General features: G+C 48.4%; 1 protein-coding gene across 1 annotated transcript in view; it reads right to left on the bottom strand.

The window, feature by feature from the left end:
• The window catches only part of ATAD3A (ATPase family AAA domain containing 3A), a 76,556-nt gene that overhangs the window by 16,360 nt on the left and 34,370 nt on the right, over positions 1-25,826 (bottom strand). The window contains exons 11-15 of the mRNA XM_075018175.1: positions 23,167-23,291; positions 19,714-19,765; positions 18,346-18,416; positions 11,612-11,779; positions 9,825-9,933 (exon numbers count right to left, since the gene is read on the bottom strand). Coding sequence (XP_074874276.1) covers positions 9,825-9,933; positions 11,612-11,779; positions 18,346-18,416; positions 19,714-19,765; positions 23,167-23,291 — 525 coding nt within the window. The remainder of the gene's footprint in view (positions 1-9,824; positions 9,934-11,611; positions 11,780-18,345; positions 18,417-19,713; positions 19,766-23,166; positions 23,292-25,826) is intronic.

Below are 25,826 nucleotides of genomic sequence, written 5' to 3'. Positions count from 1 at the left end.
CCTGGCTGATCTGAGGCAGGATGCAATGAAGAATGTGGGCCTTACAGCTCTTCAGCCAGCAGTGTTATCTCTGCAAAGCATTTGCAGTTTTCTCCACTGCTGGCAGGTCCATAACCCAAGCTCTACATGCTCTGAAGCGTGAGTGTGCTGGAACGGGCTGCTGCATCAACCTCTTGTTGGAGAGCCGTGCTTCACAATCAGGGTATTTTTTGTTTAATTTAAAAACAAAACAAAAGAAAAAAAAACCAAAGCATTTCAAGCCATTGTGGCTGGAGAAACCAGCTCTAAAAACCAGGGGAAAATTTAAGACATCCTGAAACAGCTGGGGGAGGTGGCAAGTGTTGCATTCATATCCAGGGTTTTAAGCCTAACAACAGTACCACTGCAGGAATATCAAGCTGATGTGCTAGTCCCATAAACATGGATCAACTCCCAGGCCTTTCTGAGTGCCAGAAGTCTCCATCCAGCCCCTGCTCAGTTGTCAAGCCAATCTTAGCTTTCTGTCAGCTACCAACTACCAACTCAAACTTCTCCAATGCTGTTCTGCAGCCAGACAAGTCTCCAGACGAGATCAAAGCCTGCAAGTGCAGGGACAAGAAGAAATAAATTGATTTACGATCACAACAGAGGCGGGGCGCTGCACCCATGGCATTTATCGCCGCACCTACGGCCTTCAGAACCTCAATATTTCATTCCAGCGTAGCAGACAGGTTCAGTCTGCTGCAGAGAGCTGCAAGATTCCAGGTTCCTGGCTAAAAAACTTGGGTCTGATTTGTCAGGATCTGGGCCCTTATCCAAAACTGCAAGCGAGACAAGAGTCAAATCCTTTGCCAGAATAAACCACGTAATTCTGGTACTCGTCTCTCAAGACCACCTATTCTGCTAAGCAAAAATCAACTGTCAAACTAGAGTTCATCTGGTTTTGCAACACGTCTGGATTTTAAAAACCATTCCCTAAGTTGCAAGACTGTTCTGGAAACTCACCTCCACTTTATGTGAAAATTAAGAGCAGGTGACCTATCAGAAGATACTCTTTTTAAACACCAAGCTGCACTTTCCAGTCCTAGACAAGAATATCAAGAAGAGCAGTGTATCTGAGTGAGGAAGTTTCTTTGATTTCACTTGGTCTGTTCACAATGTCTGTGGCCTGGTCTACACTAGGGATCAAAGTCGATCCCAGGTATGCAATTTTAGCCATGTCATTTGCGTAGCTAGGATCAACGTATCAGGATTGACTTTTTTCCCTGGTGTAGATCAGGCCTCTTCAGGCTCATGCCGACATCCCTTACTTCACACGGCAGCATGGAGCACCAGGGTTAATGGGAAAGCCCAGAGAGACCAATTTTGGCGTGTCTCACACGTGTGGCAAAACTGCTCCCCAGAAGATCGAATGCGGTGTGCCAACCCTCTCCGGTAAGAGGAGACATGCCCTGAGTACCCTGAAGAAAGAGACATATATCCCAGGGCTTAAACTCGAAGAACCCATGTTCTGCTGTGCTTTAGATGCACGGCAAAGTCCAAGAGCTCTGGCACTGCAGTAAGTCCAGTTTCAGTGTACAGCATTTTGGAGTCTAACCGAGACAGACTCTTGCTGGGCTCGGAGGTGGAGGCCATGCTAGTCTGCAGCTTCACGAACAAGCAGTCCTGTGGCATCCTAGTGTCTAAGGAATGTATTAGGTCATGAGCTTTTCTCTCTCAAGAAAGCTCTGATCTGATAAATTTGTTAGTCTCCAAGGTGTCTCAGGACTGCTTGTTATTTGTGAAGCTCTTAATGGAACGTCTTATGTTTATATCACTAGCAGTTTAAAATGCACTCATTTGACTTGTGAATTTCTCACTGTTCATTAATTTGGAGAGAGTCTGTTGCAGGGACAGCATGAATTGCGTCTTCTCACAGCTTGTGAAAGTACATCTTAGGTGTGTCACACAATAGACAAAAAACCTACCGACTTGTCTCTCGACTCAGCACGTACCAACTTCTGCTAACCTGCCCAACTATCCGACCTAGATGTGCGCTGAAGCTGATATTCGAAGCAGGATGCACAACTGACGGTTACAATTACTGCGTATGCTGCCACAAAGTGGTTCTCTGGGCACGAAGATGGACAGCAGCCGTGCATGTGAGTGTGCTATTTATATGCACAATGTTGGAACTGTGGGTGCCGCTGTAAACATGCAATTTTGTGCACTTCTGAAAAAAAATCAGGGTCCACACGTCCACCACACACTCATTAGCATGAAGCTGTAACACACGCAGCTACACGTTCCGGCTAATTTTTACAGACCACGCGGCTGAAAGGAAAGTTAATTCCACGTTTGACTTCACAATTGAACTACCAGCTGTTTCTTAGTACAGCCCATAACGTATAACAATATCATGGGTAACTTGCAGTGTTCCCTGTCAGCTGACTGCTTGGACAGCTACCCAGAAGAGATTCAGGTGCTGCCCAACTGATTAGCAAGGCACCCACAGGCACAGCGTGTGGGTCCAGTAGTGGTGTACATCTGCACATAACTTGGTCCACATAAAATTTTTTCTGCACACAGATGGAAAAAAATTAGAGGGAACCCTTGTAACGTATCACCTGAAAACTTCCTGTTGTGGGATTGCAGCAGAGCTCTGCTATGGAGAAGAGGCTGCACCTGCTGTTTAAAAAGATTCAGCAGCGGAACAGAGTAAGTAGCACCCAAATAGAGAGTAGAGATGTAAGCGCTCTGAGGGCTGCAGAACAAAAGGCAGGGCTTGGGAACGTGTGGAAATCTACAGCTGTAGGATCCTGGACATTGGGAAAGTTATGGGAGCAGAGATGATACCCCCTGTGGTGAACACCATTAAGATTTGTTATTCTGGCATGTATTAGTTAGAAGCCAAGCTTTATCTCACTGGAAGGAGAAAAGGGGAAACTCTGGATTCACTTTATTCTTCCACAATAATGTGAAATTGTAGCAGCAGTCAACTGCTGACAAATAACCTAGTTATCCCACTGGCCTGCAGCTCCCAAAGGGATCTAAGCAGCCCAGCCTTCCCTGAGAACCAGCAAGGGTAGAGCTGGTAGCTTGTAACCATTAGGCCTCTGCCCAAATGCAGGCACTGTGTGTGTTGCGGGGGGAGGTGGGCAGATTTGGGAGACAAAGTTGCTTCAATTAGAACGGCAACATCAGGCTGATCAGCAGGCTCCGCACTCCAAGCTTATTAAGTAAATTGCCAGTTTACTGCAAATTGTTATCCTCTCGCTAGAAAGGATCACACAGCCATTTCTGTACAGTCATTTCTGGTAATTTGCAATGGAGGGAGACAATGCTAATTGACTCCCATGCTTAGAAGGGGGTGGATGCTGTCCATTTCAAATGCAATATCTGCAGCCTGCATCTTTGTCTGTCTCCCCCCAGCAGAAGGATGGCAGATTTTGTATGGTGCAGCCCAGGGACTAAGCATCAGCAGTAGACCAGGGACAGGGCAGCACAGCAGAGATCAGAATTAGGGAACATGAGAAAATGAAGAAGTGTCGAGCACTGCCACTGGAAAGGAGATCGCCCCAAGGAGTCCCGTGGCACCTTGGAAACTGATTTATTCGGGCATAAGCTTTTGCAGGTAAAAACTGCATTGTCCAATATAGCCTTCAAGTTGCTGTAGGACTCCTCATTGTTTTTGCAGCTAGCAACTAACTTGGCAACCCCTCAGACTTGTCACCAAGTCACGTTGCCCATTAGCTAGTCCAGAGGTGGCCAACCCGTGGCTCTTTGAGCCATAAAACGTGGCTCCTCCCTGGAGCTGCATGCCGGGAGTGCAGCCTGCTGCTCCGCACTCGTGCCCCAGTATTTGGTGGGAGAAACACGTGGCGGTGGCAGTGGCTCCAGTGAGTGGCCAGCACACAGTCAGAGTGGGGAGGCTGGGGGCGCCTGGCTCTAGGGGAAGGAAAGGGGACTGAGGGCACCTGGCTCTGTAGGAGGCGAATGGACTGGGTTAGAGCAGGCAGGGGGAGGTCTGGGAGTGCCTGGCTCTGGGGGAGGGCATTGAGCCATGCACTGTACAGTCATTTTTATCTAGCTATAACAAATCCATAATGCATGGCTCTTGGCACTCTCTCCATGTGGCTCTTATTTCCTAACTGGTTAGCTACCCCTGAGCTAGTCAGTGGGTCCTCCTGTGGCCTTCCAAACTCCTGGGCATTTGAACATACAAACGGAACCCTTGGTTTTTGATACAATGCTCTCTGGGACCCTTTTGTTCTCAGGCAGTACCTGCCTCTGAATTGCCATCCTTAACAACACATTAAAACTCAGGCAGAGGAGTCTGCCTACAGCTTCCCAACCATCATTACCCTCCCCTACCTTCTGCCCCGAGAGCCTTCCGTGCCAGTGATTTCCAAAGGCACACGGCTGAACAGATGTACTCGGCATTAAATAGAAGCCAACTGGACAGTCTCGTGTAGCTTCTTTGAAGGGATGTAGATTTACTGCCAATGAGAATCTGGCTCCTACCACATATAGCTAACTTCCTTTTAAAGTGGAATTCCCTACAGAGGTGGGCAGTGGTTTTTGATTGGGAGGGGCCATGCCAAGAATTTGGAAAGTGGTCAAGGGTCAAACTCTTCCCTGACATTAATGGAGCGGGGTCTGGGATACAGAAGGACACCTGGGGTGAGGCACTGGGGTGTAGGGTCTGGGAGGGGTTGTGGGTAAAGGAGGGAGTTGTAACCTGGGCAGAACTGTGGGGGTGGGGTGGGAGGGGTGGTGCAGGGCCCAGAAGGGGGCAGGGGTGCAGACAAGGATTCTGAGCTGGAGGAGAGGTGTGGGAGTGGGGGCAAGGTCTGAGAGGAGGCTGTGACCTGGGACAGACCTGTGGGAAGGGTGCAGGAAATTGGGTTGTGACCAGGGGTAGGAGATTTGGGTGCACAGTCTGGGAGGAGGATGTAACCTGGAGAAGGGATGTAGGAGGGTGCAGAGGGTTTGGGTTATGTGGGGTAGGAATGTAGAAGGGTTGGAGGGAGGGGCTGGGGTGCCAGACGCAGGCGCTTACCTGGGCAGCTCCCTGCCAGCAGCCCAGCTGGTTCCTCAGCCAGGCCCTCTGCCATCCATGCCTCCGCACTGGCTGCAGGGGCTGTGTGCACAGCTGACTGAGCGCTGCAAGCCCAGAGGCGGGAGGGTACTTTGTGGGGCAGGCAGCAATGCAAATAGACAACTCCCATTGGTGGGAAACCAGGCAAGAGGAGCTGGGTGGGTGGAGGCAGAGCGCAAAACCTCTCCCCCCCCCTCCCCCCAACAGGCAGTGTTCAGAGAGCTGCTCTGAGTGTGGAGCAGGGCAGGTAGGGAACCAGGCAGAGTCTCTGGTGGGCCAGATCCCATGGCAGGCTGGATGAAGCCCGTATTTTGCCCGCCTCTACATCAGACCAAGTTGTGAGACGGGAAGGGTGTGTTATTTCAGTTGCTTTCTTGCCAAGCTATTAGAAAAGCAATCTTTGAAAGATGAGCTTTGGCAGGCAGAGAGCTCATCTACCTGGGACTCTCAGCACTTCTGATGTTACAACTATATTCTGAGAGACAGTTTGTACATTAGGAAGAATATGTTCCTGAGATATTACCCGTCTGGGAGGCAGAGAATTCTGGGAACAATTTCCCAGGAGATGGTCCAAAGCCCATTAAGCCAAGAAAAGTTTTGATCTATACTTCCAAGCAGAGAGAAGCAGGAAATCCCAGCACGAGGTTTGTTGGGTCCAGCCAGAGCAAAGGATGGAACAAATAGCTAAGAAGAGACGAGATTCATTCTCAGACTCCCAAAACTAGGTTTCACACCCGATTCCTCAAGTGTAATAAATACCTGGATCTTATCTGGCATATTTCCGTCAGTAGGACTTTACAATGTAGGTCCGGATCACTGTGTCTACTTCACACATGACAAAATATAAACAGAAGCGAAGCGACTTGCTGCAAGGCATCCAGGAGGCTGGTGGCAGAGCACGGAATAGAACCCCAGTGTGTTCTGGCCACTAGGCCACACACCCCAGCCCTCTTCAGGCAGTTTAGGTCAACAGGACTGCGCTGGGGTTAGAGAGGAAGAATGTTGGAGTCAGAAGACCTGCACAGATCAGTCGTGCCTCAGTTTCCGCCCCCCCATGATGAGCACAATACTTGCCTCACTTGTACATGCCATTACCCAATTTTGAATGCAAACAGTAATTATTTGCAAATTAGACCTGCAATGACGCACCTGAAGTCCAAAAATTTGAAACGAGTAAAACACCCTCCCTCCTCTTAAGGAGTCACCCTTGTAATAGGGACAAGACAGTTTGATAGGACACACAGGCTTAAAATGCCTTTTTTGGAAACAGTGGCCTTTGACTAGTTTCTCAAACCAGAAGAGCCATCAGCAAACATCTGCTCTTTCGGTTTTTTTTTTTTTTTTTTTAAATAAAAAACCCACCTTTCAAAGTATCGGAGGACAGCCTGATCTGTTGTGACTTTATCCCAATATACAACTCAGTCAACACAGCACTACATTTGTCTTGCATGAGAAAGGAATGCAAATGTCGTACTAGAAAACAAAAACAAAGGTTTACCTGCATTCCAGCACTAAACGAAAAAAGGCCATCTTACAGTGGCTCAAGCTGAGTGTTTTCATTTTCATTTGTGTCCTGAGACACCCGGATTAATAAAATCATTTATTGTCTGTTTAACATCTTTTCAGAGTGATTCTGTACCAAATTCTCTCATTAACATCAAATAGTTTTAGAAGTTACATCTCATGTGTTTCATATAAAACCAACAAATTATTTGGAAACAATTCTACTTAAATATTTCTTTTATATCTTTTTCTTCTGCTTTAAATATATGCAGGGAAAACAGAAATATGTGGGTGTAACTGGTTTTCTTCTCCGATGCTCATTCTCACTCCAAAACCCTAATCCCTTTTGTTGATTTCCCAATTTGCATACTATGAAATATCAGAAGATTAGGACTTCAGCATAAGACAATATTCTTATGAACAAAGATTTTTTTTTCCACATAAGGATGTCTTTATCAACAGGGAAAAAAGGTCATACAAGCTATAAATGGCATTGTTTCTGGCTTATATTATTAAATTTCCAGCAGGCTATAAGATTACACTTGCTTTAAAGAAGCGTAAGATATGCCCATAAACCCAAGACCTTACAATCTAAGTGAACAACTATAGATGTGACATCAGCAGGCACAGAAAAGAACATAAGCTTGGCCACAATGGGTCAGACCAAAGATCCATCCACCTCAGTGTAACATTTTCTGATAGTGGCCAATGCCAGGTGCCCCAGTGGGAATGAACAGAACACATAAGCACCACGTCATCCCTTCTCACCCATTACCAGATTCTCTCTCACAAAGGGTAGAAATTCCATCCCTGTCCATCCTGGCTAATAGCCATTAATGGACCCAACACTCCAAAAATTTATTCATTCATTCATTTTTGGAACTGTGTAATTCTTGTATGTAGAACTCTTCTTTAGTAACTTGAGATCTGTACATAGCATACTGACTCAAAGGGCCCAACTCTGCTCTTGACAATATGGCAAATCCTGAGAACTCCACTGCAGTCATGATGGATTTACACCTCAGTTACCGTGCAAAGTTTAGCTAGGGGAGTCTGTTCAATCTTCTATATGTTAGTGGAGATAACTAACCCCGACGTGTCACAGGCTACTTATTATCAGTAACAGCCCCAGTGATACGAGCCATCTGCAAGACACCGATGCTACAGAGAAAAACACTCAGTTCCAATCTTTATTCCAGCAGCTCCGTAAAATTTACAGAGAAACCAGCAGCTGTGAATTCTGCACTCTCCTTTAGTGCACCTGCTTATAACACAGACTTTCTGCTCTGACCGCAAATTGACAACCCAACTGAAGGCGAGGGGAGCTGCATTCAGAGCATTAATGGCAACAGGCTCTATGCCATCACCCTGCTGTGCGCCTCTGCGGCTGCTGAAGAACAAAGTTTTAAGGAGAAAAGCAACTCTGCAAGGCCTCTTTTCATGAATGCAAAGTGAGAAGAGGGAATGCAGCTGAAGCTAAACCAGTGTGGGGTTGTTCCTTTCGCCAGTTGCAAACAGAATCCGTCTCATAGCTGGGATGGAGGAAAAGGGGAGGAATTGCTGTATGTGTCTGTGTGTTGTATTCTAAGAGTCTCTCAGGACTAGATCTGGTCGCAGGCTAGAAAGTGCTCTGAAGAAGGTAAAAGGAGGAGTGTCTGAGCAGGCAACAGTCACACACAGAGATCTCACCGGAGTACCATACCACCTAGTGCTAACACAAGAAACTGAGCATGGGCCTCAAATGCCCTCCCTGCAGGAACACTGATCAAGGCCTGAGCTTCCAGCCCACTGCCACTGGGAGCAGCAATTAACACACAAGTGATGCCTGACCTCAAGAGCAAGTGGTCCTACAGGCTGCCATGTCGGACTCCCAACTTCCCTCTGACTGAGCAGACATATGCTGGATGAAGTATCTGTAGGCGTGGCGTGCAGGAGAGCACAGGTGTGCCCTATGAGACAGTGTCAGTGTGCAGTCTGGAGCCATTTCGGGGGATCCCATCAGCCCACACAAGCAGAGTAGACCATGGAAGGAGTCACTCTGCTGGGTTCTGGGAAACACAACCGATTCTGAGGAAGATGCCATGGAACTGCCAACACTGACAGACTACAGGTGGTAATGGTCAGTGTCCCCTCAGAGGCTGACAAGCAGCACCTTGAAACCTGGCTGCATGATGCAGTCCACCCCAGAGCTGGCTGCATTTCACACCCGATGCAGGAATGCCATGACAGGCCACCACCACTCGCCTGACAGCTACTTATAAACTAGACTTTTTCCAATTCATAACAATGACTTAGAAATCAACTAGCAGAGACCAAAGCTGGCTCCCATCCGCTGTCTTTCCACTCTGTTCAACATGCTTCTTGTACGACATCCCAGATCCTGGATAACCACTGGGCCCCTCTGCACAGCACCACAGCGTGCTTGGATCTGGGACCTAAGCTGCTTGGATACTGCTGTATTTGCTTTACCTTCTGAACAGCCACTAAACATGAGGCTGATAATTTGCAGGCTCTGCCTGGGGGACCTGTTTCCAGGCTGGTGTGTTTGGCCGGTGACCATTTAAAAACCAGTAGAATTCAGATCAGGCAGAAAGGTGCAATTACAGTTGAGACTCAACATCTGTTTCCACCAGGTTGGATTTTGGCCTATTTGTTATGCTTGCCAGCTCTTCCCTCCCCGCACCCTCATCTATGGAGGCCAATACCTGTCCAGACCTGCATCTTTGAACCCTGGCTCTGGTCTGTATGGAGGGATGTCTGGAGATCTGCCCACTTATTCCCTGTCTTTGCCCTCCTCTACCCCATGAAAGTGAGAGCAAGACTGGATAAAGCATCCATCAGCTCACTGACCATTTACCACCCACTAACCCTCCTCAGAGATATTTTTCTCAGAGTCAAGCATTGAAAAACAAATTGCAGGTTACCCAGAGCACAGCAAGAGGGATTAAAATGTCACATGGAAATGCAAAAGCCGACCAACTATCCAGGTGGTAATGGCGGATTATCTGCATCCCCTCAGAGGCTGCTGTGCAGCATACCGGACACTGGTTGCCTGATGCCATCCACCCCAGAGCTGGCTGCATTTCAGCTATGCAGTCTGAGTGTAGTTCGCAAAACTCCGTGTGAAAGGCAGGATTTGAGATTCCGCTAGCCCAAATGTAAAGAGGCTGTCTGCTGAGTGCTCAGGCACAGACCTGGGTTGAGCCCTTCCTCAAAAAGAGAAAAACCACCCAAGGACACCAGTTATCAGCTTCCAGCTTACCTGCCACGCCACAGCCAGCTGAGAGATCTCTCGGCCAGACATGCCCTCCGTCAATTTGGCAATCTCAGAACACTTTTTCCCGTAGTCAAACTGGGCCAGCTTTAGACGCCTGAAGGTCAGAAGCACAAGGATTAGTTTCCATTCAGTAACACCCTGAGAAGAACAAAGAAGGGTAGGATTTTGACAAGTTCTCTGGCATCCATTTAGGTCAATAAAAACAGACCTAGGCAGGGCAGGTGCCATTCGGGGCGCTTGTGGGTCCACAAAGGAGACATGTTTGCAAACAGGGACTGGGAGCAGGACCAGCACAGACTCATGCTAGCCACAGCCAAAGGCTTCTGGCCTGGATTAGACTCCTGCTGAGACTCAATTAGGCCACTGGCATCTTGAACCCAGGCAGTGGAGTCCTGCCACAAAGATGCCAGGAACTGGCTGAAAAGTACGGAGAGGGGGCTGCTACACTGGTCAACAATCTACATTCAAGCAATTTTATCTGCCAGCAGCAGTTCTGTTTTGGAAATTAGGAGACAAAGGCTCAAACTGGCCCCTCCTCACTGTGAGCTCTTGATTGTCACAGCTTGTCGTCAGTGCCTCTCTCATGAATTGGCCTCCCCCTTCTAGCTGGCACAATTTCCACTTCTCCTCATGAGGTCTATGCCAAATGGTCCCCACTTTCATAAGCAGCCAGATAAAAGGGGCTTCGCCACAAGGCTGAATCGCTCTCTGTGGCCTGGGGGCCAGGACAAGAGAGCAGAACCTAGAAACAGCCCGAGCAGAGAACGGGCCATCGAGGGAGGCGGGATCTATCCAAGCTCTTCCGCTGGCATCCTGCTAGGAGCATGGCATGCAAAGGGCCAGATGGGTATTTTACATTAGGTTAGTCTGGAGCTCATGATTCTCCCAGCAACTCTGAGAAGTGGCCAAACACACCAAAGCCACAGTTTAAGTATCAATATTTGGCTAGGGAATAAGAACTGGGATGAGGGTTCCCCCTAGTTTTTTTCCCCTCCATGGGCAGAATAAATTTTGTTGAGCGCATCAAGGCCTGTGCAGATGCGTACCACTAGTAGAAACACACGCTGCCAGTTGTAGGTGCTCTGCTAATCCGCTGAGTGGCACCCAAATCTCTCCTGGGCGGCCGCCCAAGTGCTCAGCTGACAGGGAACACCGACGGGGACCAACAGCTTCAGAGGGCCCACTCAAAAACTGTTGGCACTCAGGAAATATTTCATCTCCCTTCTCCAACTATCCCCTCCAAGGAGGAGGGGGGAAATGGGGAGAAGAACTCAGACTGGATCTTCCCCACGCTGGCCAATATGTGAATTCATTAACACCATAGCACTTGTACGCCCCAGTCATGGACTCCATTGTGCAAGGTGCTGTACAAACAGAATGAAATGACAGTCCCTGCCCCAAGGGTCTTACAAGCCAAGTAAAAGACAAGATACAACAGATGGCTACAGAGGGTAGAGTACAAGGAAATGACAACAATACTGGCTCCGCACTTTCTCCAGTGGCTTCATCACTGTCCAGAGTCCAGTCACCAGGGTCTGTTACCCTAACCCGTTCTGCCGAAGAGCAGGGGACGCTCTTGAATGATGGTGAAAAAAGCCTGAGGGTCACTGTGCCGCTCCAACAGCGGAGAGGAATCCACCTTTGGACCAAAAGGCACAACTGGCTGTGAAGAGGGCTTTGGTCTCCAGTGATGATAACCAATGGAGAGCTTTCCTATGAACCAAGGGACCAAACCCTCCACCACCCCACTGCTCTGAGAACAAGACACTTACTGTTTCCCTTCCGTGGCAGGCTTCAAGACGTGCTTATCAAAATACATCCTCACCAGCCGCTCCCGCTCTGCTAGCTGTGGTAGGTCAAAGTTCACTATTTCATCGATTCGATCATTGATGGCCCAGTCAAACTGCTCCGGCTGGTTACTTGCTAAAACGAGCATAAACCTGCAGGGGGTCGGTGAGATCAGTGAGGACACCCTTGAGTGCAGGTGCCATACAATGACTCAACTGCCGTGGCCCAGAGATCCGCACACCACAGAGCCCACGTGGTGCTTGGTCCTAAAATTTCTCTCAGCTTTGCCACAGTAGCAACACATAACCAGAGCCCACTGCAGCATGGCATTGTACAGGGGCTAGTGTGTTCCAACACGGACACGTTACACGTGACGTTCATCTTCCCTTTGAGTTCCCCAAGCCCATTTTCTCTCACCACCTAAACCTCCAGCAAAGGGCTTGTTTGTGATGCACAAACTGGCATTGCCATAGTTCTATAGTGACTGACGTGGGCTGGGAAGAAGCTCGGAACACCAGCGCAGAAGCAGTGGGATGGCGCCCTGAACAGATCAGTACTTACAGCTCCTGTATTGGCTAAAGCAAGAGACCAGCCCAGCTTCTAGCAAGGGGACAGATTCTATCACACACACAAAAATAAATGGAAAGATCTGTGGTGTCCAATACTTTTGCTACCCACCACCTGTGGCAAACAGGACACGGCGCTGTGGCAAAGGCCTGCGTACTTTAATAATTCTTCAAATTCGCTACACATGCTCAAGATGATTAGCCCAGGAGCTCACCCGGGGAGGCAGCCTGCCAGCCAGCAGGGAACCACGCTGAAAGGGAGCACTGCAGGGCATGGGAAGGATGCAGGGTTGGTATCACAACCCAACATGTGGGGGCAGCGCTGCTGTCTGTGAGCTACTCGCAGGGAACAGCTGGAGTCGTGACACTCCCAGATGCACTGGGGGGGAAGTGCTGGGAGGGGGGCGGATATTACAGGCTACCCAGGGTTCAAAGTCTTTCCACAGTTAGCCTGTCTTTGCTGCAACGAGGCGTTACCGTATTTGTCTGTGATTATTACATCATCTCTCAGTTTCATGCGAATTCAAAGGCCAGAAGGTATTTATTTTTCTAATATTATTTAATAAAGTTTTGTATAATATAATGTGGCAAAAATGGAAAGACAAGAACCACAAGTGTGGGAAGCTTTGAATTTCTGTTAAACACTGCTGAACTGCATCACTGATTCTCAACCAGAGGTACATGTACCTCAGGGGTACATTAACTCAGTGTTTCTCAACCTTTTTAATTAAAAATTTGGACTTATTTTATGTTCATTCAATTTTTTTTATTGGTCCTTTTTGCACAATCATAAGAATGATGGCAAGTTTTTTGCCAATATGTAATTTCTTCCTATCAAACAGGCACAATTAAGTTGCTTAAACAAATGTGTTGGAATGGTAGAAAGGAATTGTCTGAAAATTTTAAGTACCCGTGTGTGTGTGTGCATGCGTACTATTTTTGGTTTGGAAAAAGGGGTATTTTATTTAAAAAAAAAGTTGAGAAAATGATCCAAATCACTGATTCACAGCCTGCTCCAGAGAGCTGGCTGAACGCTCTTACCCTCTAGCAACAGACAACTGGCTTAAATGAAACAAGATTTGGGGGGAGAAGGAGCACAGACTCACAAAAAGCAAATCGCACAACCAGAACCCTGGTTGGTCCTTTCAATGGGAGTATCAAGGATGGATCAGAACCATTGCATCTCTAAGACACTGATGGGCAACCTAGGCTAGTGAGTGGGCTGAATGAGTGGCCCTCCATTTCAGTGGGCTGCAAGAGTGTTGTAACCAAGACTGGTTTCTGGGATAGGGCAGTTGTGCTAACTGTGCTTGTGTATCTAGAATTCACGGGATCTGCTGACTGAAAATAGCAGCGCTCTGACTGGATGGGAGTCATGATCCCTCTGCAGTCAATGTTGTGTGCAAGCAGCACGCACCTCACCTCCCATGCTCTTGCTTTACACATTTGTCATTAGTAACGCCAGTAGGAAAAAACCCGAGACAAACCTGTGGAATCTGGCTACCCTGTGCGTGGCCAACAGTCAATAAAATGTCTCGGGGCCACACACAGACCCCTGATGGGCCGCAGGTTGCCTGCTGCTGCTCTAGGAGCAGCCCCTCGCATCAGTACACACTGGTGATAGCATATAAAGGAGTCTTACATGGCTGTGGCTGCTCCTGCTTTGTGACAGAACAACTTGGGCCTCTAGGGCCAGGTCTACACTAGGGGAACAAGTCTCTTGCAGATACGCAATTCTAGCTACCCAATTGCTGTACCTAGACTCGACACATCTGAAATTGACCTACCTGGCTGTCTTCTCTAAGGAAGGCTGACAGGAGCATTTCTCCTGTCGACCTCCCTTATTCCTCACGAGAGCTCCTTTGCTCCAGTCCAAATGATCTGTGCTTCCTTTTGCTGTGTACTTAACTCGCAGGGAGCCATTTTAGGAAAACTAACCTCTTCAGCAAGGAGTACAAGGGTCGACTGCCAACCCCAGACAGATCGATTTTGCATCTCTCTATCAGAGACTCTGATCGGGTCAATCTTCAGCATAGTACAGACAAGCCCTAGGGCTCGGAAGCCAGCAGTTTGCAGGTGCATGAATTCCTCAGAAAAGATGGAAACATTTAACAGCAGGGAGACTGCAAGCAGCAGGGAAATTGCTTTTGATTTAAAGCTGGGTAACGCTCGGCATGTTTCCTTCAGCAGGAACATCCCGTGAGAGCCCAGACTTCAAAACACACTGGCAAGTGCACACACGAGAAGCTGGTGTCCAAGAATGGGCAGGTGAAAGGAAGTCAGACGGACCTCCTCTCACACCAGCACACTGGCTGTGGCTGAGGCTACCAGCTCCTGCCCTCTTGCTCCCTGTCTGGCAACTTTCCAGTTTGCATTTTGAAACAGCCTGCTTTTGTGCTCTCTCCCCCCATACCAATTTGGCTTGGACACATTAATTGATGCTACTGGCTTAATGGTGCAATAGAATTTGAAACAACTGGTAACAGCAGCTATCGGAACATCGACCCTTTTGCTGTTGTGTAAATCCAGGCCAGCTGGGGGCCATGTTCCTCGCATTCATTTGCAAAGTTAACGTCTCTGGCCCATAGTCACGCTGGCACAAATCTGTTTCTTCCACAGTGGCTCAGCGGCAGCGTGGCTGGGCTTTCCTAGAAAAGTAGCTCTCCTTGGTGAGGGGGAAGATTCTAAGACAGCTGGAGCGAAGGGACCTGAGGGAGTCTCTTGGAGAGGTTAGTAACAGGTACCCAGCTCTTAGGTTTCCCTGTACGTCCTCTGGAGAAGCTCAGGTCAGCTGTATAAGACCAGGCATTCATCAAAGGCAGCTCCTGCTAAGTAACAAAACTGCTCTGGACCCTTGTGATAGGGCAGACTAAGCCCCGATGCCCTCTACAGGAAGCTAGAGGGATTGCCACACCCCATTCCAGCGAGAGGAGAAGAGAGGTCCTCCCAGCACGACAGAGTGGCTGTTTCTGTGGCAGCCTATCAGACCCAGCAGCCCCATATAAAAGCTGTTAGGCTAAGGCCTGGCAGTGCCTCTCAGGTGCTCGACTCAGGCAGGTCTCTGTACTGTCTGGGAAACCAGCACCACTTTGGACAGCTCCAAGCACGAGCTAAACTTAGACCTGGGTGAGGCCCAGGTGCCGAAGACTTGCCACAAGCCCACCCCAAGAACAGACAGCACTGTGGACAGGGCTAGTCAGATCCTAACCCCAGAGCCTTGTCGATGATCAGGCAAAGACCTTGCACGGCACCCCTTGCCACAGAGGGGTGCTCACAAGCAGGGGAATCCCTCGACAGCCCCACTGACATTGGTGTCTTTACATGGGCTATTAGAGTCACCTATAAAAATTCCCTGTATCTGCTTGGCAGGGAGGACTTAGCATCTAAAAAAGCTGCACTGAGACTTTCAAAATAAAGCAATGCGCAAAATCAACAGGAGAGGTTAGATTTCCTAGAAGGGCTCCCTGCGAGTTAAGTAAACATCAAAAGGAAGAATAGATCATCTGAATTGGAGCAAGGGACCAGCAAACATTGGGAACAAGTTCAGTTTGCAAAAGAGAAGACAGAGGGGACACAGTAACTGCTTTCCAGTACCTAAAAGGTTGTTGCAAGGAGGAGGGAGAAAAAGTCTTCTCCATAACTCCTGAGGATAGGACAAGAAGCAATGGGCTGAAATTGCAGCAAGGGAGGTTTATGTGGGACATTAGGAAAAGCTTCCTAAGCTGGCAGGGTGGTTAAGCATTGGAATAAACTGCCTAGGGAGGTTGTGGAATCTCTATTGCCGGAGATAATTTAAGAGCAGGTTAAACCAGCACCTTTCAGGGATGATCTACATGGGGCTTGGCCGTGCCATGAGTGCAACAGACTGGACTTGATGACCTCTCAAGGTCCCTTCCAATTATAGTATTCTATGAGTCTCCAGAGCTCTGTCAAATGCACCTCAAAGGGAGCGAGAGCACCATTCCCAGCCGGCTGCTAGGTCATAGTGTGGCTGTGACTCTGACACCAGGCTTGAGTTTGCCCTTGGAATTGCAAACCATAAGGTTCACAATGCACTGCACTCCATGGGTGGAAAGATAGGAAATAACTATGATAAATCTTGAGCTGCAACACTTAATCCCGAGTCCTGGGGCCTCTGGGCAGAGCTCCCAAGCTGATCTCAATTGTTTTGGCAGGGCACAGGCCAAGAGACGGCCCTCTGAAGTGACCTGCTGGTTAGCCCTTCTACCGTCGTCATCCCTTAAACCTTCGCAGGTCTGTCGTATGATAAAATTACACTCACTCACAACGTACATTCATTCTACACCGTGGAGTAATACTGACATAGCACTGTTTAATTCTTATTACTAGTTGTGCTTAATTCTTTGCATGGCTAGGACTTTTCAAACTGCCTCAGAAAAGAAGGGCAAGAATCACCATTCCAGGGAAACCAAGGCATGGGAATCATCCAAGATCACAGACAGCCAGGAAAAGAACCCAGCTTTCATGCCTCAGGCTATAATGCTTCAGGTATAAGCCACATTCCCATTCTAATCAGACAATTAGAAATTTTAAAGGGTGATCAAGAGACCTAACAAACTTTGCAGGCTATAGCTCCCATCAGTAGTCCTGTGGGTGCCTCTGGAAGGAAAATCCCCCAGTTACTGTTCTGAATAATGACATAGTGTTACCATAACAATGTGCACTACATTCTCCACGTCCTTCATTACATTTTAATCACTGGGCATCTGACCTGCCTGCAGTCAAAAAGGAGACGGCTATTTTTGACTCAGCGTGTGTGTAAAAGGAGAAATTTAATCATCAGGAAGACTTGGCAAACACCAAATAAACTGATTTGGGGGGAGGAGGGGGAGAGAAATCACCTCTAAGTGACCATTCTGATCACAGGAAAATGATTCCCATTAGGCCAAGCAGGGCTCTCCGGGTGGGAAATGCTGACTGCCCAGAAACGGAGCACAAGATGAAAGACAGCCAATCTAATTCACAGGCGCACATGGTTGACAAGGCCCCCAACAATAATCTGCATTTGCGGACATGCGTGACAGGCTCAGTGAGAACAGCTTTCAGTTTGCTAAGCGTATTTCCAGTAGAGAGCACAAACACGTGCAATCTGCTTGATGGCTTGTTCAGAGACAAGAACTGGCCAGCTCTAGGCCCATGGGAGATGGCTCACTCCTCAGGCTCCCAGTCAGAGGGAGCAGTACAACAGTGAAAGAGCTGCAGGTTGGACAGACATCTGGAAGTCCTGTTAAAGGGGTTCAAACACTCATCTGAGTATCACTCCACTGCACGACAAGCCAAACACCTTCTCTAGTAACAGTTATCTCCAAGAATCCAGACTGCATTGCCTCAGCTGAGATGCTAAGAGCCCCAAACGGGGAAAGTTTGTGCTTCCTTCAAGGCGATCTACAGACCCACATCCCTTCCCTACTCATTTCAGTGAAGGTCGCACAAGGCACCTCAGGAACCATATGCAGTATATGCACATGTAAGAACTGCTCGGTCTTGTACCATTCGCTAGAGGGAGGAAATAGACTCTTAGCATCCTAGGGCTGGAAGGGACCTCAGGAGATCATCAAGTCTAGCCTCCTGCCCAAAGCAGGATCACCCCCAACTAAATCCTCCCATCCAGGATTTTGTCAAGCTGTGACTTAATCTCTAGGGATGGAAATTCCACCACCTCTCTAGGTAACGTATTCTAGTGCTTCACCACCCTCCTGGGGAAATAGTTTTTCCTCATATACAACTTAGACCTCCTGCTCTTTAACTTGAGACCATTGCTCCTTGGCCAGCCGTGCCTCACTACTGAGAACAGCCTCTCTCCACTCTCTTTAGAAACTTCAGAGGTCTTCAAACACTTTGTGGGGCACTCAAAGAGCCTTCAAGTTTGACAATCTGGAGTCTCTACCCTTGCATTACACTGAGGAGCTTCTTTTCTGGCTTCCAGGTAAGAGAAGCAAGTGACTGAATTTTTAAGAACCAGTAGGTCACCCAGTTTGCTCAGCAGATCCCTTGATGGAAGGGATCAAAACTTAACCCTTCCAATGACCCTCTCCACTTCTACACCCTGTCACCAGGCACAAAATGCTTTAGAGACTTCAGCCTGTTTTGACTGAAGCTGAGTTTTCGCTCTCCAGAGAATGGGCCCTTACTTGTTGCTGTGCTGTCCTGTCCTGTGCAGAAATGCATTCAGCGTCGCTCTGAGGTCTTCGCTGATTTTCTCCTGCAAAGATACGTTGCAGAGAATGGTCAGTCAACAGGTGGTAACCCTGGCTACAACCTTGGCGAATATTCAGGGTGATTTGTGTGTTAGTATGGTACTGCCTAGAGGCCCTGCCAGAAATTAGGGCTTGTTATGCAAGGCACTAAGAGTGCCTGCCCTGAAGATCTTGCAATCTACAAACTCACGAGAGAAGGGGAAGGGGAAAAAAAAAAAACAGAGGTGAAGTGACCTGCTCAAGACCACAAAGACCAGTGGCAAAGCCAGGTACAGAACAGTCTCTTGGCTCTCAGTACAGTGCCCTAGCCATTGGGCCATGCTACCTCTTGCTGCATAGTGTGCTAAAGGCAAGCTTTCAGTTTCCACCCAGGTACTTGAAAGGAAGGGGAATAAGAAAACGGTTGCCTTGCATATGTGTCAATAGTATTTCCCCCCCATCTGGACATGAAAACTCTTTCAACAGATCAGTTGAACTCTAAGTGCTGGACCTAGGGGAAAGATAAGATTCACCTCCAATACACAGCATGGGAATTTGTTCTTAAAACGGGCAGAAAGGAATCTGTGGCTTTTTTGATGCAACCTTCTTAGGACTGGGGCAAAAGCAACTAAGATCTGACAAGAGTCCATGCCAGACACTCTCCCAGGTAACATATGCCTGCAGAAGCAAAGCAGTGAAACGTGGGATCACATTTTCTCTACAACCTGTTATTGCTCATTTTGTCTCCTATTCCGCAGCCACTCACAATACCTCCAACACCTGGATCACATCAACCAGCCTCTTGTTGGAGAAAAGAATTCAGGCTCCATCAATGTTTGCCCCACACAGTGACAAGAGGGTAACTGCTCTCGAGTCACTGAGGGAAGGTCTACACCACAGGGGAAGGTTGAATCAGGTACACGATTCCAGCTATGTTAATTATGTAGCTAGAGTTGACGTACCTTCATTCAGGCTTCCGCGCTGTCTCCACTAAGGGAGGTGGATGCAAGTCCACACTCACATCAACTTTCCTCACTCCTAACAGGGTCAGGGCAGGAGCACCGCAGTCAATGGGAGCATGCTGTAAGTTCGATTTAGTGTGCCCCCACGAGGTGCGCTACATCAAACTTCAGAAGGTCGACCGCAGCAGGGTCAATCTTCCCTGCAGCAAAGATGTATCCTGAATTACGTAGGCAGTAGGGCACCCGGTGGTGTGTGTCGTTTTTGCCTGGTGAGGCTAATGAATCTGGGTAATGATGAAGGCTGCTCACGGAGCAACTGAGCCACAACACGCAGAGATAGGGCTGCATGGAAAGTACTTACCGTTGCCCTCTTCCGTAGGAATGCATCTGCTTCATCCACAAAGAGCAAGAGGCTGCGGAAGGAAAGAAACAAAGCAAGTAGAAATACGGGGAGATAGGTACAGCAAAGGAAGAGGGCAAATGACCTCGGCTTAGGATGGCTCTCTCCCCAGACGTGATCAGCTGAGGTGTCTAAGATGATGCTCCACAGGTGTATATGGGAAGGGGCAGCTGGCAGGGTCTCGTGGATCTGGAAATTGAGAGCTTTCAGGGTGCATGGCAAAGCTCTGCTTTCTCCAGGTGTCTGAAAGCAGGCGGGAGCAGAGAACAGCTGGAAGGGAGTTCTGAGCCTCCAAGTTGCAGGGTTTAATGGATCTGTGTGACCCTAAACAGTACTGCTGCACTTGAGTTACGTTCAGGTAATTTTAGCATTTGTAGACATCTGAGTAAATGAGCAGCTTTGGGCCCTAGGCAGAAATCCAGGACCGCAGTGGTCTGTGGCTACTGTTTTTTCATGGACATTATATTCAGATCACAGCCGTGGAATAAAAATTCGCCCCACTAACTGGTGGTATTTTCTCCAGCTCCTCTTTGTTAGCTTAATGTCTTTGAACACACAGTTGGAAATAATAGTTTTATTACTTATTTATTCATTTCTCCACGTAAAGCCAATGAATAATTGAGCAAAATAAATGCCTTGGTAACCCCAGATATCTGGTCCCCGCAGGAGACAGAGGCCAAAGAAAGGAGTTGAGTGTATTCTGTTGGACCTAACACAATAGGTATGGCCTCCTTTCAAGTGAGCCAAGTGCCTTTTTACAAACGGCCTTTTCCTCAACTCCAGAGTCCCCCAGCTGCTCTCTCCCAGCAGGAATGTTTCTTAGGAGTTGCCTTTGCCCCCCAGTAACAGCAACTTAGCAAGCAACAGCTTAACGACTACTCTGTAAGGCAACACGCCCACCTGATGGATGCTGGTTCAAAACTTGGGTGTGCTGCTCCTAGAACAGCAAAGGGCAACCAAGGAGAGTGAATGGAACATGAGTGGCCTCCTCCACCTCATTGGGACACAGCAGCCTGCAGCCCATTGGGGTTCCACTTGCAACCAGGGACTCCCTATCTGCTCCTCTCTCACTCACACGCACTGGGGCACCAGTGCCCTGCACTTGCTATTCCTCCTCCTTCCTCCCAGCACTTTTGGAGCACCATGAATCCACTGCTTCACGCTCTGTCCCTGCTCCCGCCCCTCCTTCCAGAGCTGGGACAGCCCCAAACAGCTGATTCGTGGCATTCCAGCGCTAGTACGGAGAGGGAGGCACAGGGACAGAGTGCAAAGCAGTGGATTCGCGGTGCTCCAAAAGTGCTGGGAGTGAGGAGGAGCAATGCAAAGCGTGAGGCGCCAGTGCCCCAGTGCACAAGAGGCGCCTGGGAGAAGGAGGGACAAGCAGGGAGTCCACGCATCGCAGGTGGAGCCCCAGTGGGCTGCATGTGGCCTATGGGACCACAGGTGGCCCACCGCTGTCCTAGAACATGCAATGGACATAGATCTGTAGCCTTCGCCATTTACTATTACTGGGAAGCAGCCTCCAGACACATCAAGTGTCCATGTTCACACTCCAACCCAACTAGTCCTAGGAAGGGTGCTTTTCTGCCCTGGAGTCGGTTTCAGAGGAGGAAACCTCTTCTCTCCTTTTACCCTGCCCTGTCCTACAAGGACCTGCCACCTTAAATTACCCTGTCTGGAGCAGGAAAGTGATCCAACCGAACAAAGCAGCTTGGGGCTCCTCCAACACTCCCTGAGACAGGCATCTTTCTGGCCCATCCACCTACAATCCATGGGCCTTCCAGCTCCCCAAAACGGAGGCTGTAAATGCATCCAAAGAAAGCGTATATTGCTAGCTTTAAACAGCAACTTTTGGGGGGAAATGGAAACATTTTGCTGACGAACACAGCCGAGTATCAGTATGGACACTGCAAGAGAATGTCTGTCTGAACCAATAACAGTGCACATAAATCACAAATTAGGTGTCTCCATGCAAGGCTCCCATCCTGCAAAATAGCACAGGGGCAAAATAAGATTGCTCCCAGACCTCTATTGGATTTTAATATGTCTGGGGAAGGGACAAGGAAGGGTGCACACAGGAGCGTGATGTTACGTTTGTGCCTTCCCGCAGGCTGTATGAAGCAATTCACACCACCACACGTAGCCCAGGGAGGCACTCTTTCAAGACTCAAGAGTGGGGATTTAACCTGAATAAAGAACCACTCCAGAGTATTTGTTTTAAAGGGGTTTTGGAAAGGCAGAGTGTGGGCTTGTGCTTTGCTTCTTGAGGAATTTCGATGTATAGGAATGGATTTCTCCACACCTCCTGCGTGTTACGAATATCAAGAAGAGAATTCCCTGGTGTTCATGGCTGCTCACTGGATCAAAAACAGATTATAACACCACAACAGGTAAAAATCTGACAACAGGAAGTGGGTGCAGGGGGAATAATTATTAGTCTCCCTAAGACCTGACCACATCTCAGTTTTTGTTAACATTCAATTCCAACCACTGACACCCTTAGGAGAAAAGCTCGCAGGGACTCACCACACACTTCCATATCTGGGAACTGAGAGCTTTCATTCCAGCTCTCTATTCCTCCATAAGGCATCCACAGAGGAACAGGGAAGGCAAGGCCTGACATCCCTGAGAAGCCTCACGTAAAGAGCAGGCAGCACATTATTATTATTTTCATATCTAGGGGCTGGGGGGGAGGCATCCTTCAGCTCTTTCTACATCATTAGGCTGTGGAAGAGGATCTCACTGCAGGTCACTATTCAAGGTACAAGGCGGGATGGGTACTGTAACACCTGCTTCAATCATCTGAAGACGAGGGTCTTACCCCTGAAAGCTCATGACCTAAATGTGTTAGTTGCTAAGGGCTACAGGACTGCTTGTTACGTGGTTCCAGTGTATTTTCTACTCAGCCCCAGAAGCGCCTGTGGCTACACTTGTATGGCAGCCACAGCGTGCAGCTGCGGCTCTCGCAGACCGTGTCTGAGCTAGATTTAAGCTAGACAGAGCGGTAGCAGTGTTAGTCTGTAGCTTCACAAAACAAAGAGAGCAATAGGTCTGTTCCACAAAAGCACATCACCTAATGCTTAATAACAGTTAGTCCGTAAGGTGGTACAAGACTGCGTGCTTTGTGTTGTTAAGCTAGACAGCTCAGGTGCTGAAGGAGTGCAGGCTAGCCCCAGGAGTAATGGCTCAGGATCTGGTGCAGGCTTGTCCAGGGCTTGCTGAAGTTTATGCTCTCAGCTGCACTGGCTGGGGAGCCAAGCTAACTAAATTAAAGCTTGCTTGGGTACTTCCATATAGACACACCACTCTGACTCACAAAGGCGTAATCATTATGTGCTCCCATTCCATTAAGTCCCCTACACAAGGTGAAAGGATCTATACCAAGCTCCAATGCCTGTGGAAGGTCCTACTTACCCTCTCCTACTTGTGTTAGCCCAGTCAAAGACTTTATGCATGGCAGTAACTCCTTCCCGCCCCATGGGGGCGACATCGCCACCAGTCATGATGGCATAATCCATGCCTGAATGCATGGCTAATTTCTGGAAAACAAAAAAAAAGGAAGAGAAAAAGAGGGTGCGAGTGGCGATTAAACCGTTGTTGCTCACTAAGCAAGAGAACAGAGCAAGGAGGTGCAAGAGGGTGTTAAATTCCTGACATTTTCTGTGGTTGGGACAAGTCAGAGCCTCTCCACCTCAGTCACCCATTTGTAAAAGCCTGGGAATACTTCTCCCTCTCCCAGTTGAGAGGATTAACACTTGTGAATTGCTTTGCTGAAGAAAAATGAAAGTACAAGTAGTATTAAACAACACTCCCAAATCATGGGGAGGTAGGGTGGAGGAGGCACAGAGTATTTTAAAGGGAAGGAAGGAAGGAACAGATGACCATGCATCAGTGCTCCCTTTAATCTTCCCATCCAGGGCAGAATAAATTTTGTTATGTGCACCAAGAATGTGCATATGTGCACCACCAGTAGAAATACCTGTCGCCCACTGTGGGTGCTCTGCTGACCAGCTGGGCAGCACCTGAATCTCTCCTGGCCAACTGCCCAAGCACCCAGCTTACGAGGAACACTGCCATGAAGGCAAACCCAGGAGATCCGGATTCACAAATTTTCAGATGCAAAAGGGACCATTATAATCCTATAGTTCGACTTCCTACACAGCACAGGCCAGAAAATTTTATCTACCATTTCCTGCATCAAGTCCATAGTTTCTGCTTCATCTGGAGCACTTCTCTCAAACAGCCCTTCTTGATTTGAAACCCAAATGAGGTGAGCTGTTCCAGTGGTTATTACCCCGTCTGTTAAAAACATACACTTGAATTGTTGTGAGACTATACCTAGCTACAGCTTCCAAATCACGGATCCTGTTACGCCTTTGTCTGATAGACCAGAGCCATTTTAAAAAAAAGCAGAACACCTACTTGTTTAGACATTTACACACCTTGATCAGGTCATCTCTTTTGCAGAAACTACACTGAGAAATGGCAGCAGCACAGCTGTAAAGCAGATGTTCCAAAATTCTGTTCATTCTCATAACTCTTCTGAGTCCTTTCCAATGTGACGTCCATGTCTTTGGAGAACAGGACACTAGAAGATCAATGCCTGAATCCCTTGGGCAACTCATTTAACCTTTCTATGCCTCAGTTCCCCACCTTTCGACGAGCCTTTGTATCCCCTTCTCTGCAGTGTTTAGACCAGGGACCAGCAATCTTTCCCAGGTGGAGTGCTCATATTTGACCTTTGGACCCCTAGGTACGGCCCGAGTGCAGGTGATACTTTTTAAAGTCACTAAAAGTCATATTTACAACAGCTTCATTAATAAGTAAATTAAGGTGCAGAGCTTTACCCTTCGGCATTTGGTAGCACTAGCTGGTCTTTTGTTAACCCACGGGTGGCCTGGCTTTGCAGAAGTTCCCAGCTGCACCGAGGCGGAGGGCAGAGCTGAGCTCCTGCCTTGCATGCTGATGAAAAAAAATCAGCTTGCAAGCCACCCTTGGCACCAGTGCCAGGGGTTGCTGACCCCTGGTTTAGACTGAAAACTCTTCAGGGCAGGAACTTCTCTCTTACATGTCCGTGCAACACAATGGAGCCTTAATCCCAGCTCGGTTTTTTTAGGGGTTAAACTGATACAAACAATACCGGCTGAACTCTGCATTCCTCTATTTGATGACAGTTAAAAACCTGGATTGCTGATGATTATTCAACTCCTTTGGCTGTCAGCCTAAATTACTGTACTTTCCTTTCCCTTTTGGAAGCTGTTTTTAATGCCTGACTCGAGTCATTAGTCTGGGGACTGCTAAATGAAGGGTTTTGTACAGAAGCCTTTGGAGTGGGCCAGGGATTTATGGCACAAGCCTGAAAGTAGGAGCAAAATCTGCTGTGCTTTTGCTGGGTTGTGGACCGCCAGCCCCTCCGTCAGGTGGGCTGGACAGGCTGAAGCCAGGGTTTATGGAGCGTGTCGGAAGCGACCAGGGCTTCACGCCAGCTAGAGGTGCTCAGGGTGCTGTGTTGTCACAGGGCGGAACGGCAGCACCAGGAGACTCTCCCTTGGTCCCCCAGCTTTGAAGCAATAGACTAAGACCAGAAGGGACCTTAATGCTCCTCTGAGAGCCTCACCCACCCATGCCTGAGGTAGACCCCTCACCTCTGGCTAAGTTACCAAAGTGCTCAGCCCATGATTTAATGACCATGACATTAACTCCCAAATTCCAAATCCCCTTCTCCTGACCGTAGGATGCCTATGGAGCATTAGCCTGCAACTGCTTGCGCCTGATCGCAACGGAGGGCTTGGCTGATGGTTCAATCTCTCCCAACACACTAGAACATTGCCTCAAGATATATTCTGCAGGAGGCGTAAGCACGAGTGACTGTCTGTTCCACACAGACCCATGGGCTCAGCTGAGTGTAGGAAAGGAATGCAACAGGAGACCCTGCTCCTCCCCCACACTCACTATCAAGAGACAGTAGCAAACAGAAGCTGGATGGAGCCCAGCCAGGGCCGGCAGCCCGAATTAAGGACGAGCTCAAATAGCCAGCACAGTCCTTGCCACTCAGCTCCGCTGAGTCAGCTGAA

This window comes from Carettochelys insculpta, chromosome 23 (genome assembly GCF_033958435.1).
Source record: "Carettochelys insculpta isolate YL-2023 chromosome 23, ASM3395843v1, whole genome shotgun sequence".
Lineage (NCBI taxonomy): Eukaryota > Metazoa > Chordata > Testudines > Carettochelyidae > Carettochelys > Carettochelys insculpta.
The sequence above is the reverse complement of the archived record's forward strand: the minus strand, read 5'-3'. Positions and strand labels throughout refer to the sequence as shown.